Source organism: Eulemur rufifrons, chromosome 7, assembly GCF_041146395.1.
Source record: "Eulemur rufifrons isolate Redbay chromosome 7, OSU_ERuf_1, whole genome shotgun sequence".
Classification (NCBI taxonomy): domain Eukaryota; kingdom Metazoa; phylum Chordata; class Mammalia; order Primates; family Lemuridae; genus Eulemur; species Eulemur rufifrons.
The window spans coordinates 126,609,425-126,623,491 of NC_090989.1; the positions used below are offsets into that span (position 1 = coordinate 126,609,425).

The following is a 14,067-nucleotide window of genomic DNA, read 5'->3' on the forward strand; positions in this document are numbered from 1 at the left end:
GACCTGAGCAGGGTGCAGTGAGGCCGGCCCAGCGCTGAGGCTGCACGGCCCGTCCCGGCTGGGGCACAGCCCATCCACCGCAGGGGGCTCCTCCGGGCTGGGCCTGGTCTGCACCTGGTGCCCTCACCCCCGGCCTGGAACAAGTCAAGCTGCAGTCTCAGTTTCACGTTAGTCTTTTATTATAACCATATTGGATGGGATCACTTTGCCAAAAGGAAAAATCATTTCTTAAACCAATGTGAGTTACAGCATGAAGATGGATGAGAAAAAAGCGATAGGATATAAATGGCACAACTGAGTATTCCATCAGTCAAACCAATTGTGCCATCGTGAGAAAAATTATGATGACAGCTTTTACATCAAAGTGGTCTCAAGCCTGTTTAGATGAACTTTATATTTCTTCTCAACACTATAAAAAGAGAGCTTTTCAAAGTAACACTGCGACAGCGGTCTGGCCTTTGAGAAGGAAGCCTGGCCTGCCAGTCGCTGCCTCAGTCCATCCGGCCCCTCTCCCTGCTCCCGGCTCCCAGTGCACCTGCCCTGGACACACAGGGCAGGGGAGGAGGGATGGAACTGGCCATGGCTCCTCAGGACGGCCACTCAGCTCGTGGGGACACGGGTCCTCCACGCACACTCCTGTCCTGTAATGGACCCTGGGGGCAGTTTCTTAAAAAACAATACAATAAAGAGAAAATAATAAATTTGGATCAACTATGGCAGGTTATCATTAGGAGACAGCGTAACTGTCGCAGAGTTTTGTATTTGTTCGGCATTCTGACAAAGAAAAGGCAGCATTCCTGTTAAGGGCAGGCAACCAGACCCCGCGGCAGCTTCCTCTGCGCTGCCCGAGGACAGATAGCAGAAGCAGATTCAGCTCGGTCACGGGCAGGGAAGGCAAATCCCAGGGAGGTCTTGGTTTATTTTTACAGTCACATTCATTCTGCAGTGATATTATTTCTTTTCAGACTGCAGTCACCACTCAACATTAGCAGGAGGTCATCTTTGGAAGCATAATCCAGTATAGTTACATGTTTGAAGTGCTATATGACCCCTTGGCATACACACAACGTAAGGCAAAGTCATTATGACTCCCTTTCTCTAGTCTGTACCTCTCCTATGTAATGTACAGAGATACATTGGAACTGCAATTTCCAACAGGATCAGAGAGGAATGCTTGAAACACACAGGAGCATGTATTAAAAAAGTAGTTGACAATGGGAATTAATCTAAGCTTTACATATATAAAATGTATTTAACTGCTAATAAAACTCAAGAGGGGTTCCACTGATTACCACATTTGTTAAGGAAAAACAAAGAGGTTTCATATATTCAAGATTTTTTAAATGTGCAATTAAACATAAGTACTTGATAAAATAATAAAAAGAAACACATATTCTTTAATAGCACTGTAACTAATAAAAATGCAAACAATGTTCAACTATGAAAAATAAAAAAAGTCACTTAGAAAAGACAGGACAGTAATACGATTCTCTGAGTGTGAACCTGTGGGAACTGCCTGTGTCCACTGCCCTTGGGGGTCTCCCCCCACCCCCGCCAAGGAGGGCGTGCGCTTGTCGGGGCCACAGAAACAACACCTCTGAGTGAGCCCGCTGGTCCGCACGTGGCACCAACACGGCAGCACAGGATGGAGAGGACCTGCCCTGGCGTGGGCAGGGCCGGGAGTGTTCAGTGGCCATTAAACACCCAGCCCCTGTAGGGGGCCAGCCAAGAGCCTTACTGGCATGGTGGGTGCCCAGTGACTCCTGTGTGGCCAGGGACACTCAGCGATCATCACTCTACCTTTCAGGGCAGAGGAGATGCTAGAGGGGCGCAGACAACAGTGCCCAGCTGCCAGAAGTGGCAGTTCCGTGGTCCTTTCCAGCCTCTGTTCTAGAGGGGACAGCTCCACACATCTTACCTTAGACCAGAAAACACCAACACCTTCCTGAGCCAAGTCCTCTGTGAGAGGGTAGCCAATGGCAACCCCTGCACAGTTCTAAGGCCACTCACTGTCTGGGGACCCTGGAGCTCACAAAGTGTTGTCACACGGTCATATACTTGGCAGCAACTTAGAGGTGCTGAGAGGACAACTCAGTCAGGAGCCAGGGAGCTAATTAGTGCGCCTGCTGAGTTGCCCAATCACGGAAGGCCAGACAACCCCGTTACCTGGAGGAGATTTCCCTGCTAGAGCTTAGGAACAAATTGCAGAGCTAATTAGAACCCTCTCTGTAGTAGCTGACTCGAGAGTCATCACCATTTTCTTGGACAGTGAGAGGGAAATCATGTCATTATCCCATTTGTCTGTAGAGACACACGGTTAGCAGTGGGAAGGACGTAAATGGCGTCGATTCCCTCACACTTAGCTCTCATTTGTTACTATGGAGCTTCCACTGCCAGAGGCCTGGCTGTCCCCTGAGCAGAGGCTCAAAGAGCCAGCTGTTCCCAGCTAGGGCTGCTCTGCCTGGAGGAGAAGCAGGCACCGCGTCTACCTGCAGTGCCCACCCATTCCTGTCTTACTGCTGCTCAGGCAGAGGTGGGCAAAGCGTCCTTTCCAGGGAGCTCCTCCTTTAGGGACAGAAACAGTTCATGTGATGCTCTGTGCCCACCATGGCTTCCCAAGCTTCCAACTGTCAAGGGGGCGAGTCTCCAATCTGCGCAGAAGCCCAGGGAGGCACCGGCCCGTCAGACCTGGTCCTGGCAGTGCTGCCCTGGACACGGAGTGCAGAGCTGAGCACAGGCTTCCAGCAAGGGAAGGGGCTGGGTACAAACCCTGCATCCTCCTGGCATCTGGAATGTTGTCTAGGAAGCCTTGTTCCCACAGAAGGACTCCGGGTCTAATTCCCTGTTCCTGCTACCTTAAGGCCAGGGTGGGATTCTGACTCTGGATGGGAATGAGCTTGGGTTTTCCCTTTACTCCTCAGTTGATAGGTATGTACAGCACTGAACCTAGAGAAACTGAACCAGAAAATTTACTATCTGAAAGATATTTATCCCATTAAGTCAGGGTCACATGTTCCAGTTCAAGGATAGTAATACTCTCTTACAACTTTTGAAATCAGTGCAGCAAAGACTTCCTTAAAGTGACCATGTTTTCCGGCTGTAAAGATTCTAACAGTGAAATACAATTGTCTAAGGAGGGACAGTGACGGCCAAAGTCAATTCAGCCTGAGGACTGGGAATGTATTCTTCAACAAATCAAAAAAAGATCTAACACCATATCCCACCTAAATATGATTCCTAAGTTAGTCTGTTCCTAAAGATTACTATAACTTTGAGAGGTCAGTAATGGTTTTTTCCAGCCCTAGAATCCACTGGTTCTAGTTCCCTCTATTGCATTTGGCTCTGCTATATGGCTCCCCAGCGTAGGAATCAGGCAGGTTGAGACACAGATTCCACAGAGGAAGCTTCTTGATATCAACCGATTTTCCTATGCCTAATGCTTCAAGGGAGGGAAGATTTGAAATGAATTCTTCCTCCTTTTTCTAAATATTAATATAATCAATGGAGTTGCCATACCTTCTTAGTCAGAGAGAAGGGGACAGAAGAGAAGTAATTCTAATTGCTTGGTCTCTCTGATTGTGAGTGTGATACTGGGTACTTAATCCAGCTCTCACTCAGAGCAAGGGTGGGTGAGGGTTAGGTAAGGGCCTGGAGAGCCCTGTCTGCATTTTGGAGAAGGTAAGTCTGTGCTTTGTGGCCGTTTCTGCTTCTCTCTAAAGGGTTCCAATGGGCTGTACCAATGCCAAATGCATGCTGGGAAGAAGCATCGGTTTCAGAGGGGTCTCCACTGGGGAAGCCTCAGCCTGGCCTTGGGCCACTGAGGGGGTGGCTGGATCCCTGTAAGGCAGGACCAGGGCACGGCGGTCAGATGTCCAGGGGACTCACGATAGTGAAACCAGAGTCCTTGCTGCTGTCGTCGTCAGGGCTGGAGCTGGGGTTGCTGGAGGAAGCTGAGGCTGGGCCCATCAGTGGGTCTGAGAACACCAGGGGGGAGCAGGCGGGGGCCTGGCATTTCGCAGACATGCTTCTGAGGGTGCGAAGAGGTTGGGCCTGGCCCGAGAAGGGCCCTCTGGCACTGCCCCCATCATCTTCTTTGGAAATCAGGATGAAGTCGTCTGAACTCCCTTTATCTGCGCACGCTGGCGTCTCTGAAGAGGCCTGTGAAATACAGTCAGAAGTACAGGTGGGTGAAGAAGAAACTGGCGAAGAACTGAGTGGAGGCCCCTGTGAGGCTGGGAATACTCCTGGACAGCGAGGCCACCTCTCCCCGTGCTCTAGCTTGGAAAGGCGCAGTGTTCGGGCCTGCTGTCCCGAGGCCCAGGCACTTACCAGTGGCACAGGGCCAGCAGCGTCTTTCTGGGCACTCCTGAAGCTGAATGCTGGTTTCCCAGGGGGACAAAGTAAACCTCCTGCTTCATAAACCACAGGAAGAGGCAGCATCTGTGCTGCCACGGAGAGCAGGAGCCAGCAGGCTGCAGGCAGAATCTGCACCAGGCTCATGTGGGACTCTGCCGTGCAAATCACTCATCTGCCTTGAGCTTTCATTCTCTCAATTAAATGAAATGGGGTAAGGACCGTGCCTCCCAGCGGGTGTGCCGTCACAGTGCAGTGACATGACACGCGTGGATACGAATCGTACAAGACTGGCTCCCTAATAAGAGCTGCAAGATCTGGAGTGATTTTATTACTCTGCACAAAGGATGGCCTTCAGGAGGCCTGGTGTGTTTCTTCTCCTACATATCCCATAGCTAGCTCGTCTCGGGTAGGCACGTGGGGGTCATACAATGTAAGGTGGTAACCAGTAGGGGCAATGCTGGTAACCAGTAGGTTCTACAAATATGAAAACCAAGAATGGCAACTGCAAAGTATAATGGCAAAAAGTATAGAGACAGAATTGCTTTAGTCTACAATTATTTTCCTTTCTTTCTAAACAATTATGAGTGGCTTTTTATTTTTTAACTTAAAGAAGTTAACATCCACGAACACAGGTGAAGGTTTTGGGGTAGCGAAGTTATAGTTTGGCCAAGGATGTCCACTGCTGGCCTGGCAGAAAGAACCCTCCTCTGCTTCCTCAACCCTGCTGCCCTCCCCTCGGCGTTGGGGGGAATAGTGCAGGGGCCTCAAGTCTAACGGGAGGTATGGAGCCCCTTGGCTGGAAGTGCCCCTGAGTCCTTGGGCCTCCAGACTGGCATGGCCTAGGCAGAGCCGGAAAGAGAGTCAGCAGCACTCCTGAGGGGCTCTGGCCTCCAGCCCTGACTGCCAGGCCCCTCTCGCAATCTCACATCCCCTGAGTGACATGGCGGGGGCAGGGCGAGTAGCTCAATAACGGCACACGTGCCTCCCATCTCCGACCTTCCACCGCTGGCGATTCATCAACCTTTAGGATACTCAGCTGGAGAACAGAAACGGAATTCGCCTTTCACAGTGCGGGAGGTGCTTCACCTCAAGTTCTAAAGCTGCTTACATTGTATGAACACCTTAATTCTTACAAAAATGATAAAAATACACAGCACATGGCACTCTGATAGAAGGGGACGTGACTGCGATGGCACTAGAGCTGTTTGGTAGAGGGCGACTGTCTTTTCTCTGAGTCGGAGGGAAAGAGATGAAACCGCATTTCCGTTACTGTCCCTGTGTCAGGTGCCCCCGGTCAGAGCAGGCCGCCTTGGGGAGTCTTCTCCCCGCAGCTCCACACACGTAAGCACCGAGGGCTGCTGGGGAAGCAAGCGGGCCCTCAGGTTTGACCTCCTACTTCCAGAACGTGGACACTTTGTTCATGTGCATCGTGAACCGTGAACACCTTGATCTCTCGCAACAACGCAGGGCTGGAATGTACTCAGTAGAGCTTATCTTAGTTGAAAATAAAAGGGCACATAGAGTGAGCCCTATTTTTAGAGTGGTGCTGCTACTACAGAAAAATCATAATCACTTACTCTCCTTTAGATAACAGTGAAGATGTCAGCCAGACTTGAAGAGGAGAAACACTTTTCCAAGCCTGTGACTACAAGTAAGGATGGTCCCTACCATGACTCTGCTTATCTGGCATGATTCCCCCAGTTCCCAGATAAGGGTCATAGACTGGTGTAGACGGAGCACGTCAGAGCTGACAGGGCCTTCACAACTGCCTTCTTTATCAACCCCTTCCTTGTCCCTTCACATTATAAGTCAAAAAAGGAAGCCCAGGTAGGAGGCCTAGTGGCTTGGCCAATGTCACAAAATAATTTCAAAGACACTGCTATCTGCATACCCATCTGGAATTTTTTTCTAGACACAGAGATGGCTTCTTTATGGATTTCCATAGCAGCCTTAACCACTACCTGCAATTTATATCATTTACAGACGTTTTGTAAATGCCTAAGTCAATCCTTTCTTTTTGCCAGCTATAGGCATGTCTGGCACAATTAGAAATGTTTTTAACCTGTTAGGCTTGTCTAAAGCTGGCCAGGACCACCACAATATATGCCCCTCCCCCCTGCCTGCCCCCCTCCCACCTGCCTCCTTTCCTAGCTTGAGTTCAGGGTCATGGGGGAAGCAGGCGAGTCCACCGCAGAGCAGCGCCGCTCAAAGGAGCTTTCTCTGACGATGGAAATAGTCTCATCTGTGCTGTCCAGCAGCGTGGCCTCCTGGCCCCATGTGTGTGCTGAACACTTGAACAGTGGCTGGTGTGACTGAGGAAGTGAATTTTTAACTTGTAATTCTACTGACTTATAATAAATTTAAATTTAATTTTAAATAAATACACATGGCTAGTAGCGATCATATTAGACAATATACAGATAAAAACATGGGACCCAAGTGCCAGAAAGGCATGTGATGGGTTGGTTAACAAAGTCCTGCCCTTTACTGCAGTGGATTTGAGTGAGTTCATCAAAAGCTTCCCAAAGGACAGACTCGGGGAAAGAAGGTAGGGAGTGTGGCTCTCTTCACCCCACAGAATACAGTTGCACAACTCTGCTGTTTTTAGAGAGGGAGATAAAATGTGTAAATCAAACTGAAAGAACAATACCAGCCCTGTCACCACCAACCTCACAGCGGGGAGCGGGGCATGTGCATTTCCACAGAGGAAGAACCTTCCTGGTTCCTGAGGGGGAAGGGCACTGCAGGAGGGCCATAGGCCATCTGCCCCGGGGCAGGGAGCCTGGTCCTTCTGCACTATCCTTTAGACAGACGTTAGTGATTAACCAAGGAAGCAAAGACAACCCATCCCTAGGTTAAGAATGAGCTAAGGCACAATCTGTCACAGGCCCAACATGTGGTGCCTACATCTCAAGAAAATGTCTCAAGAGCCTGCCTAGCGAGCACTGCTCCCCCAGCCCCTGTCCCCCATAGCTGGACACTCACGAAGGCAGGAGCTCATCCCATAGCCTTGATACACAGTTTCTGGCACAGCAGGTCCTCAAAACATTTGGAAGCCTTCAGAACTCCCACTTGGCACACTTGGGTTGCATGTAGCCTGTCCACAGCCAGCGTCCCCTCTGCCCTCTCTTCCCACAGATAGTGAGATGGAAAACTCAGCCGGCTCCAAGCTGGATGGCAGCCCCCCGCGGCTCGGAACACAGCTTCCTACAGGAAGAAGGTGGTCAAGGCTTCCTGCCTGGTAGACCCTCGGCCCCTTATCAGCATAGCCCAGATCCTTGGGCTTTGCAGCGGGAGGCACCACACGCTGGACTCGTCTGTCTGACCTGCTTGCCTGCATCCGGGATTTCTCTTGCCTTTTCTCCCCTGAAGGAGAGAGGAGAGCATAGCTTCCCTATTTCTCCCTTCCTCAGTAAAACCTTTTTGAGGAGTACTGGTTTTTTATAAACTGCTAACACCCACAGGGAAGGGGCCATGGCAGGGAAGGGTTAGAGATGATTGCAAAGTATAATCAATAAGTTTTAAATTTAGCAAATTCATTAGTGTTTTTGAAAAGTCTTTTTCTGCAGTATTTTTACACATTCAACTAAAAAATCATGCTGAAGTTTCAAATAAAATTGTCAATTAAAAATGGTTGGTGGGTGGGCCTATGCTCAAAAATTTTTGAATAAACGATTTTTAAAAAATAAAACATCTATGCAGGGAGGAGAATTTGGAGAAACCAATGACACTAAAGTGGCAAAGTCAATGTTGCATTCATATGGCTGAAAACGCAGAGTCAAAGAGCTCCACGAAAATTTCATACAGCTTTAAAAGTTAACCACAAAGTTCTCTCTTCTTGAAGAGTGCCCTTAAAACTGAAAAAAATTCCCATTCGAATGTCATTTTGCTGTTTTAAAATCAAACAAAAAATAATTTTCAAGCATATGAATGCTAGTTCTTGAGAAAGTGACTTAGATAAGATTTTGCTAATGTTCATTTTTCACAATGAAATTTTATAAGCTGATTTTTAAAAAATACTACTTGGAACTTAAAATCTAAATGGGAAATGAACAACCTTTTAGTCTTATCAGATAATGCCTGCTGAGGCAGGAGGCGGAGCTTGCCAGGTAGGGGCGGGGGTTCTGCACGCACAATGCCGGCCAGCGGGTTCCCCCGCCAAGTGAGCCTTTCTGGCTTTTGGTTTCTCACTGGTAAAAGGGGCAGGCAGGACTGAGCATGTGAGGAAGCTCTAAGAGACCCTCAGCTGTGAAATCATGTGATTCTATGTTAGAATAAATTATACACACTGGGAGCGTGGGTCAGCAAACCATGGCCAAATCTGGCTTGTGGCCTGCTTTCGTGTGGCCCTCAAGCTGAGAATGGCTTATACATTTTTAAAAGGTTATATAAAAAACAAAAACAAAACATAAAGAAAAAAGTATATGCTAGAGATGACCACATGTGGCTTGCAGATCCTAAAATATTTATGACTTTTTACAGAAAGTTTGCTGACCCCTGCCTTAGAGGTGGACATTAATGAGAAGCCCTTTCCCACGAAAGCAAGAAAGTAATCTTGGCCAAACATGTTCCAGCCACGTGAGATGCACTCAAGACAGCACTAGGAACACTGGAATGGAGGTGCCGGCTGGAGGCCACTGGCCAACAGCTACGGCAGAGGTCGGGCGTCCCCCAGGCAATGGCAGCGGCAGGAGGCTCAGGCGAACGCTGCTGCATGGGCGTTTCTGCCTCTGTCGGCCCTGCACTGCACAGCTCTAGGAGATGCCCTTCTCCTCGTTGTCACTGTGAATGGCACCCCCTCCCGCACCAGAGTGCATAACCTGCACAGCTACACACAGCACTCCTGCCTCAGGCTACTTGTGGTATTTCAGTTGAACTTCACACACAATCTGAAATAACTTTGGTAGGGTTTTTGTTATTCATAACTCTGAAGAACTTATATGGATGTGCTCCCTTTGAATTAACGTAACATGTTCCTCAGAGCTCCTCTACCTGCTTGGTGGCCCCGGGCATCTGGTCGCTCTGGCCCTGGCCCTGGCCGCTGGAGCAGTAGTGGTTGTCCGCGATGGTGATCTGCTCATTCTCCTCAGCCTCTAGCTGGCTCTGGTTAAAACGCAGGGAACCTTTTAGAATGTCTTTGATCTATTTTCAAATAAGAAAATAAATGAAAAAGATGAATGAGTTTGTTTTTAAAGGCTAGGTAAATCTCTCATACGCTTTAACTAGGCTTGTTATCAACTATTTTTTTTTATAGCATGGATGTTAACATTTTACACCATTATGAAAGAAATAACGGGAAAAAATCCAACTTTATCAAAGCTGCTGACTTAGCAATGACCAAGGAAAATGTCAGGGCGTTAATGACCAGGTTCTCACAGGGTAAGACATGAGGGTCACGTCCTTGGCAATTGTCTTAAAGCAGGAAGCACCATTTGCCTGCACACTCAGCTCCACTGCACACCTTGGTCACTAAAGTGCCTCTACCACCGCTGGCTGTTCACAACGTAGGTAGGCATTTAGGAACACAACACTCTTTTTCATTGGCATTTATGTCCCATTTAGATCTTGAAAGCTTGGGTAAATGTGGCCCTTGAGGGTCTGAAGTCTGCTGTAGGTATTGATTATGACTTGTGTTCCAAGGACCTCCATGAATTTACAGCTGACTGAACATGATGCTGATTTACGGCACACCAGCTTTGCGTGAGGAACAAACAGAATGCGTTTGGTAAGAGGAAATGGAAAACCAGTGTGGGCAACAAGCTAAGCAGACATAATCACTAGAAAGAACAGGGGCATAAGGAGGTGGAGATTCAGAAGGGGCTCCTTCTGGGAAGGACTGAAGGGCCAGGGGGACACTGGCTGGAACGTCACGGTACTCCATGCCCTGGGGTGCCCTCCCCACAGCAGCAGACACACAGAAGACTTGTCAGAGCAACGCACGTACCTGTTTTAATCCTGCCAGGGAAACCAGAATTTGATCTTCTTTTTCCAGATTTTCTTGTAATATCACATCTTGAATATTTACTGAAAATAGAAGAACGGCATTTTATAACTAATGAGTATAACTTACCTGCTGTCACACCATAACTTCAGACAAGCTTGGGAATTTTCAGCCAAATTTCCTAGCAACTATTCCCACCAAGGACACTCTGCAGACTGCGGGTGGGGGCTGCCGGGTTGAGTACAGAGGGCAGCACGGGGCCTGCGGTGCACAGCCGTCCCTCCAACGCCACACGCGTGTGCTCTCATAGTGACAGAGCTGTCTTCCCTCCAGCGAGAGACCAGGCACCTCTTGTGACATGCGATGTGGCCGACAGCCTGGACCATTCATCCAGTCTCTGTGAAGAAGCTTTTCAACCTGGCTGAAAAGTATAGGACTACATGCCTCATAGTTGAGCGGTGGTAACTCACCTCTCTCTCAAGACCAGTTCTTTCCAGGTGACTGAAATTAACAAACTGTCTTTAAGGGTCTATAACAGCAAAGCATGTTGCTATTTCAATGTAATAGTAAAGATAAGAGGCTGTAGTGATGGCACTACAGGTTGCTGTCAGATGACAATGCCTAGGGACCAGCAGGACTTAACCCAGCGTCCTCACAGAGGCGTTTCTCTGTGTCCTCCAGGAGACGTAGCCGCCACAGGAGAAGTCTTTTCTCCAGACCTGACCTGACGGACCCGCCAAGCCAGCTGCTGACCACCTGGGGTGTCCACTGGGATGTTAAACACGCAGGTGTCCTTAGCGCCCCGACCTCCACACGCCTGTGGGATGCACACAGCCCCGTCAGGGACTGAAGGGGGATTCTCAGGAGAGCTCAGGGGGAGCAGTAGGAGCCTGGGGCCATAAGGATCATGTGTTGATGGGGGAGGGCACAACTAAAACACAGTTAAAAAGATACTGATAGGTGCACCGATTTGAGAATCACTACAATAAGAATGTTCACCCTCCTTAACAGCTTTCTTATTTTTTGTGGCCTTAAAGATGCCCTATTTGTAATGTCTTACATGCTATATTCTCAGTCATTCACCCAACAAAGCTGTCCCAGTCTCTGCCTGAACTCCCGAGTCCCGTGCTTGGCCCCTACGGCTGGCAGGGCCAGTGGATCACTCCTCGCTCGCTCGCTCGGCATGGCGCTGGCCGAGGCAGGGCCGGCACACTCACGCCCCTCGGCCCGGAGGCTGTCGCCAGGGCTAAGCAGACTGCTCCTCCTCACTGTCTGCCTTTCTGTCCAGTGTTGTCCCCTCAGAGTGGTCTTCCTGCCCACCCAACCTAACGTAGCCCCCAAGTCACTCTCTAGTCTCTACCACTTCATCTGTGTCACTGCATTTATAAGCACCCGCCACTGTCTGATGTCATCACATGTATTTGCTGGCTTTTTGTTGTCCATCCTCCCCTAACAGAGTATAAGCTCCAAGACATTCTTGCTCAGGGCTGTATTTCCAGTCCTTAGAATAATGCCTGGTGCATTACAGGTACATGGTTAAGTATTTACTGATGGACCGAAGGAACAAACATGAAAAACACTCTTGGAACTTGCATTTCAAAACACTGCTATTTTAAATATGTCCAAAAACTATTTCCAGTAAGGGGCAAGGCAAAGACTGATACCATCAACATGCTTCCAGCCTGACAATTTATTAGAATCTTCAGTAAGAACCATGCTGACAAGTCCTCTCACACACCACAGCAGAAAAACAGCAGCTTTTATTTATTAGGAAAACTTGACTGGAGTTTTGGCTGATAGAAAGGCTGTTCCAAAACAAGAAAGCAAGTTGAATGGGAATAGAATAATAAATATAATTAGAGAGCAAATGTTTTTGGTTTCCTTAAAAGCCTGTAACAATTTGTTCTCTCTGAATAAAAAAACAAAATAGAATCCACTCAACAAGACATTAACAACAACCAACTGCAGAAAACTGACAAGAAGCAGTTTTGTGGGTCTTTTAGAGCTGCGGTCCCCAACCCCTGGGCAGTGGACCACTACTGGTCTGTAGCCTGTTAGGGACTGGGCCGAAGAGCCCCGCTGTCCCACTCCCCCCGCCAGCCATGGAAAAATTGTCCATGAAACTTAGGAACTGGGTTGGGGGGTGCCGTATAGCAGGAGGTGAGTGGCAGGTGAGGGAGCGAAGCTTCGTCTGTATTTGCAGCTGCTCCCCATCACTCACATCACCGTCTGAGCTCCACCTCCCTGCCCCATCCGTGGAAAAACTGTCTTCCATGAAATCGATCCCTGGTGCCAGAAAGGTTGGGGAGCACTGTTTAGAGGACTGAGGCTGCTGTGGCTTTTCAGGAGGAGCTGTGAGGTTCTGAGGGCTGGCTAAGACAGCGTGGCACATAGTACTGGGTGGTTTGACAGGGCAGTGGGTTCTGTCCCTGCTGAGCTGCAGGGTGGGCTCAGGTTTCCCAGCTCCTTCTGGGTAAGCAAGGGCCACCATGAGGACTGCTCCTAGGCCCCAAGAGGAAGCTCAGCCAGTGGAGGCTGAAGCACCAGGACATCTAGAGGAAGCACAGGTGGCTTTTTAAGTCCAAGGATCTAATGGGAAGTTGGCCCCTGGAGGCCATACCCACAACGCAGGGGTCCAGCACAAAGGATAAGTCTACAGAAACCAAACGTGAGGTCTCCTGCCTGCCCCTTTGATAGTCTGTGGTGGAACACACCCTAAAGCAAAAAGATCTGGCAAAATTGCCTGGTAATGGCAGCAACAAAGACCAGCGGCCTTTAGGGTCATAGAATATAGGCTCACCTGGGCAGCCAGTGGCTCCAGTGGCAACCGAGACCCAGAAATGTGCAGGAACAAAGCTCCCCTCAGAGACCAACAAGGACCTGGATGGCACTCAGAGGCCGTTCTTCAAACAAAGAGACATGTGAGCCCATCCCAGAACCCTGGCACCATCTTGGCAGGGAGAAGAGACAGTAGAGAAACTAAGTATGAGCATTTGCTCAGATGAAATGGTTAACCTATGAGAGACTGAGTTGCCTTTAATTGGCAAGTTTAAGTCCTTTGACTGCCATTGGTGGGAACGGAACTATGGAACTTCAGAGCAAGATTTTAGCACACCCGAGTTTAGGGACATAGATTTACTATCCCAATATAGACGTATCAGTATCTACACTAAATCTTACAAAATAATACTGGCCACACTGCCTGAAAATATTGTGAACCAGGAAGTCCTAGCCATCCTCTCTTGGATGCCTTGTTTTGCTGTGAGCCTGCCACAAATCCATCTACTCAAGAGTGGGATGGTGGTGCTTACAGGGGTAAGTTGAGAAGGAAAGTGGTGGTAACGGCAAGAGCTGTGATGAAAATGGTAGCTTAAAAGAAATAGCCTGAGGCACATGATGCAGCCAGCGTATCTGCTTAGACTGTCTACCTCTGGGCTTCTTTTCTTGTGAAAAACAATAATCTAATTTATTTATTCTCCTTTCCCCCCCTTAGGTTTATGTTATTAGCAGCTGTATTAGTTTCCTAGGGCTGCTGTAACAAAGTACCACGGACTGGGTGACTTACAGCACCAGAAATTTATTCTCTTACAGTTCTGGAGGCTAGAAGTCCAAAGTCAAGGTGTTGGCAGGGCCATGTTCCTTCTAAAGGTTCCAGGGAAGAATTCTTCCTTGACTCTACCTAGCTGCTGGCGGTTGTCAATAATCCTTGGCATTTCTTGCCTTGTAGATACATCTCTCTGACCTTTGGTTCACCCTGATCCAGTATGATC

The 14,067-nt window shown here is 48.7% G+C and overlaps 1 protein-coding gene across 1 annotated transcript in view; it reads right to left on the minus strand.

The window, feature by feature from the left end:
• Nucleotides 1-204: 204 nt before the first annotated feature.
• Nucleotides 205-14,067, minus strand: part of TBC1D5 (TBC1 domain family member 5) — a 430,335-nt gene continuing 416,472 nt past the window's right edge. The window contains exons 21-23 of the mRNA XM_069475443.1: nucleotides 10,301-10,380; nucleotides 9,349-9,498; nucleotides 205-4,158 (exon numbers count right to left, since the gene is read on the minus strand). Coding sequence (XP_069331544.1) covers nucleotides 3,865-4,158; nucleotides 9,349-9,498; nucleotides 10,301-10,380 — 524 coding nt within the window. The 3' untranslated portion in view covers nucleotides 205-3,864. The remainder of the gene's footprint in view (nucleotides 4,159-9,348; nucleotides 9,499-10,300; nucleotides 10,381-14,067) is intronic.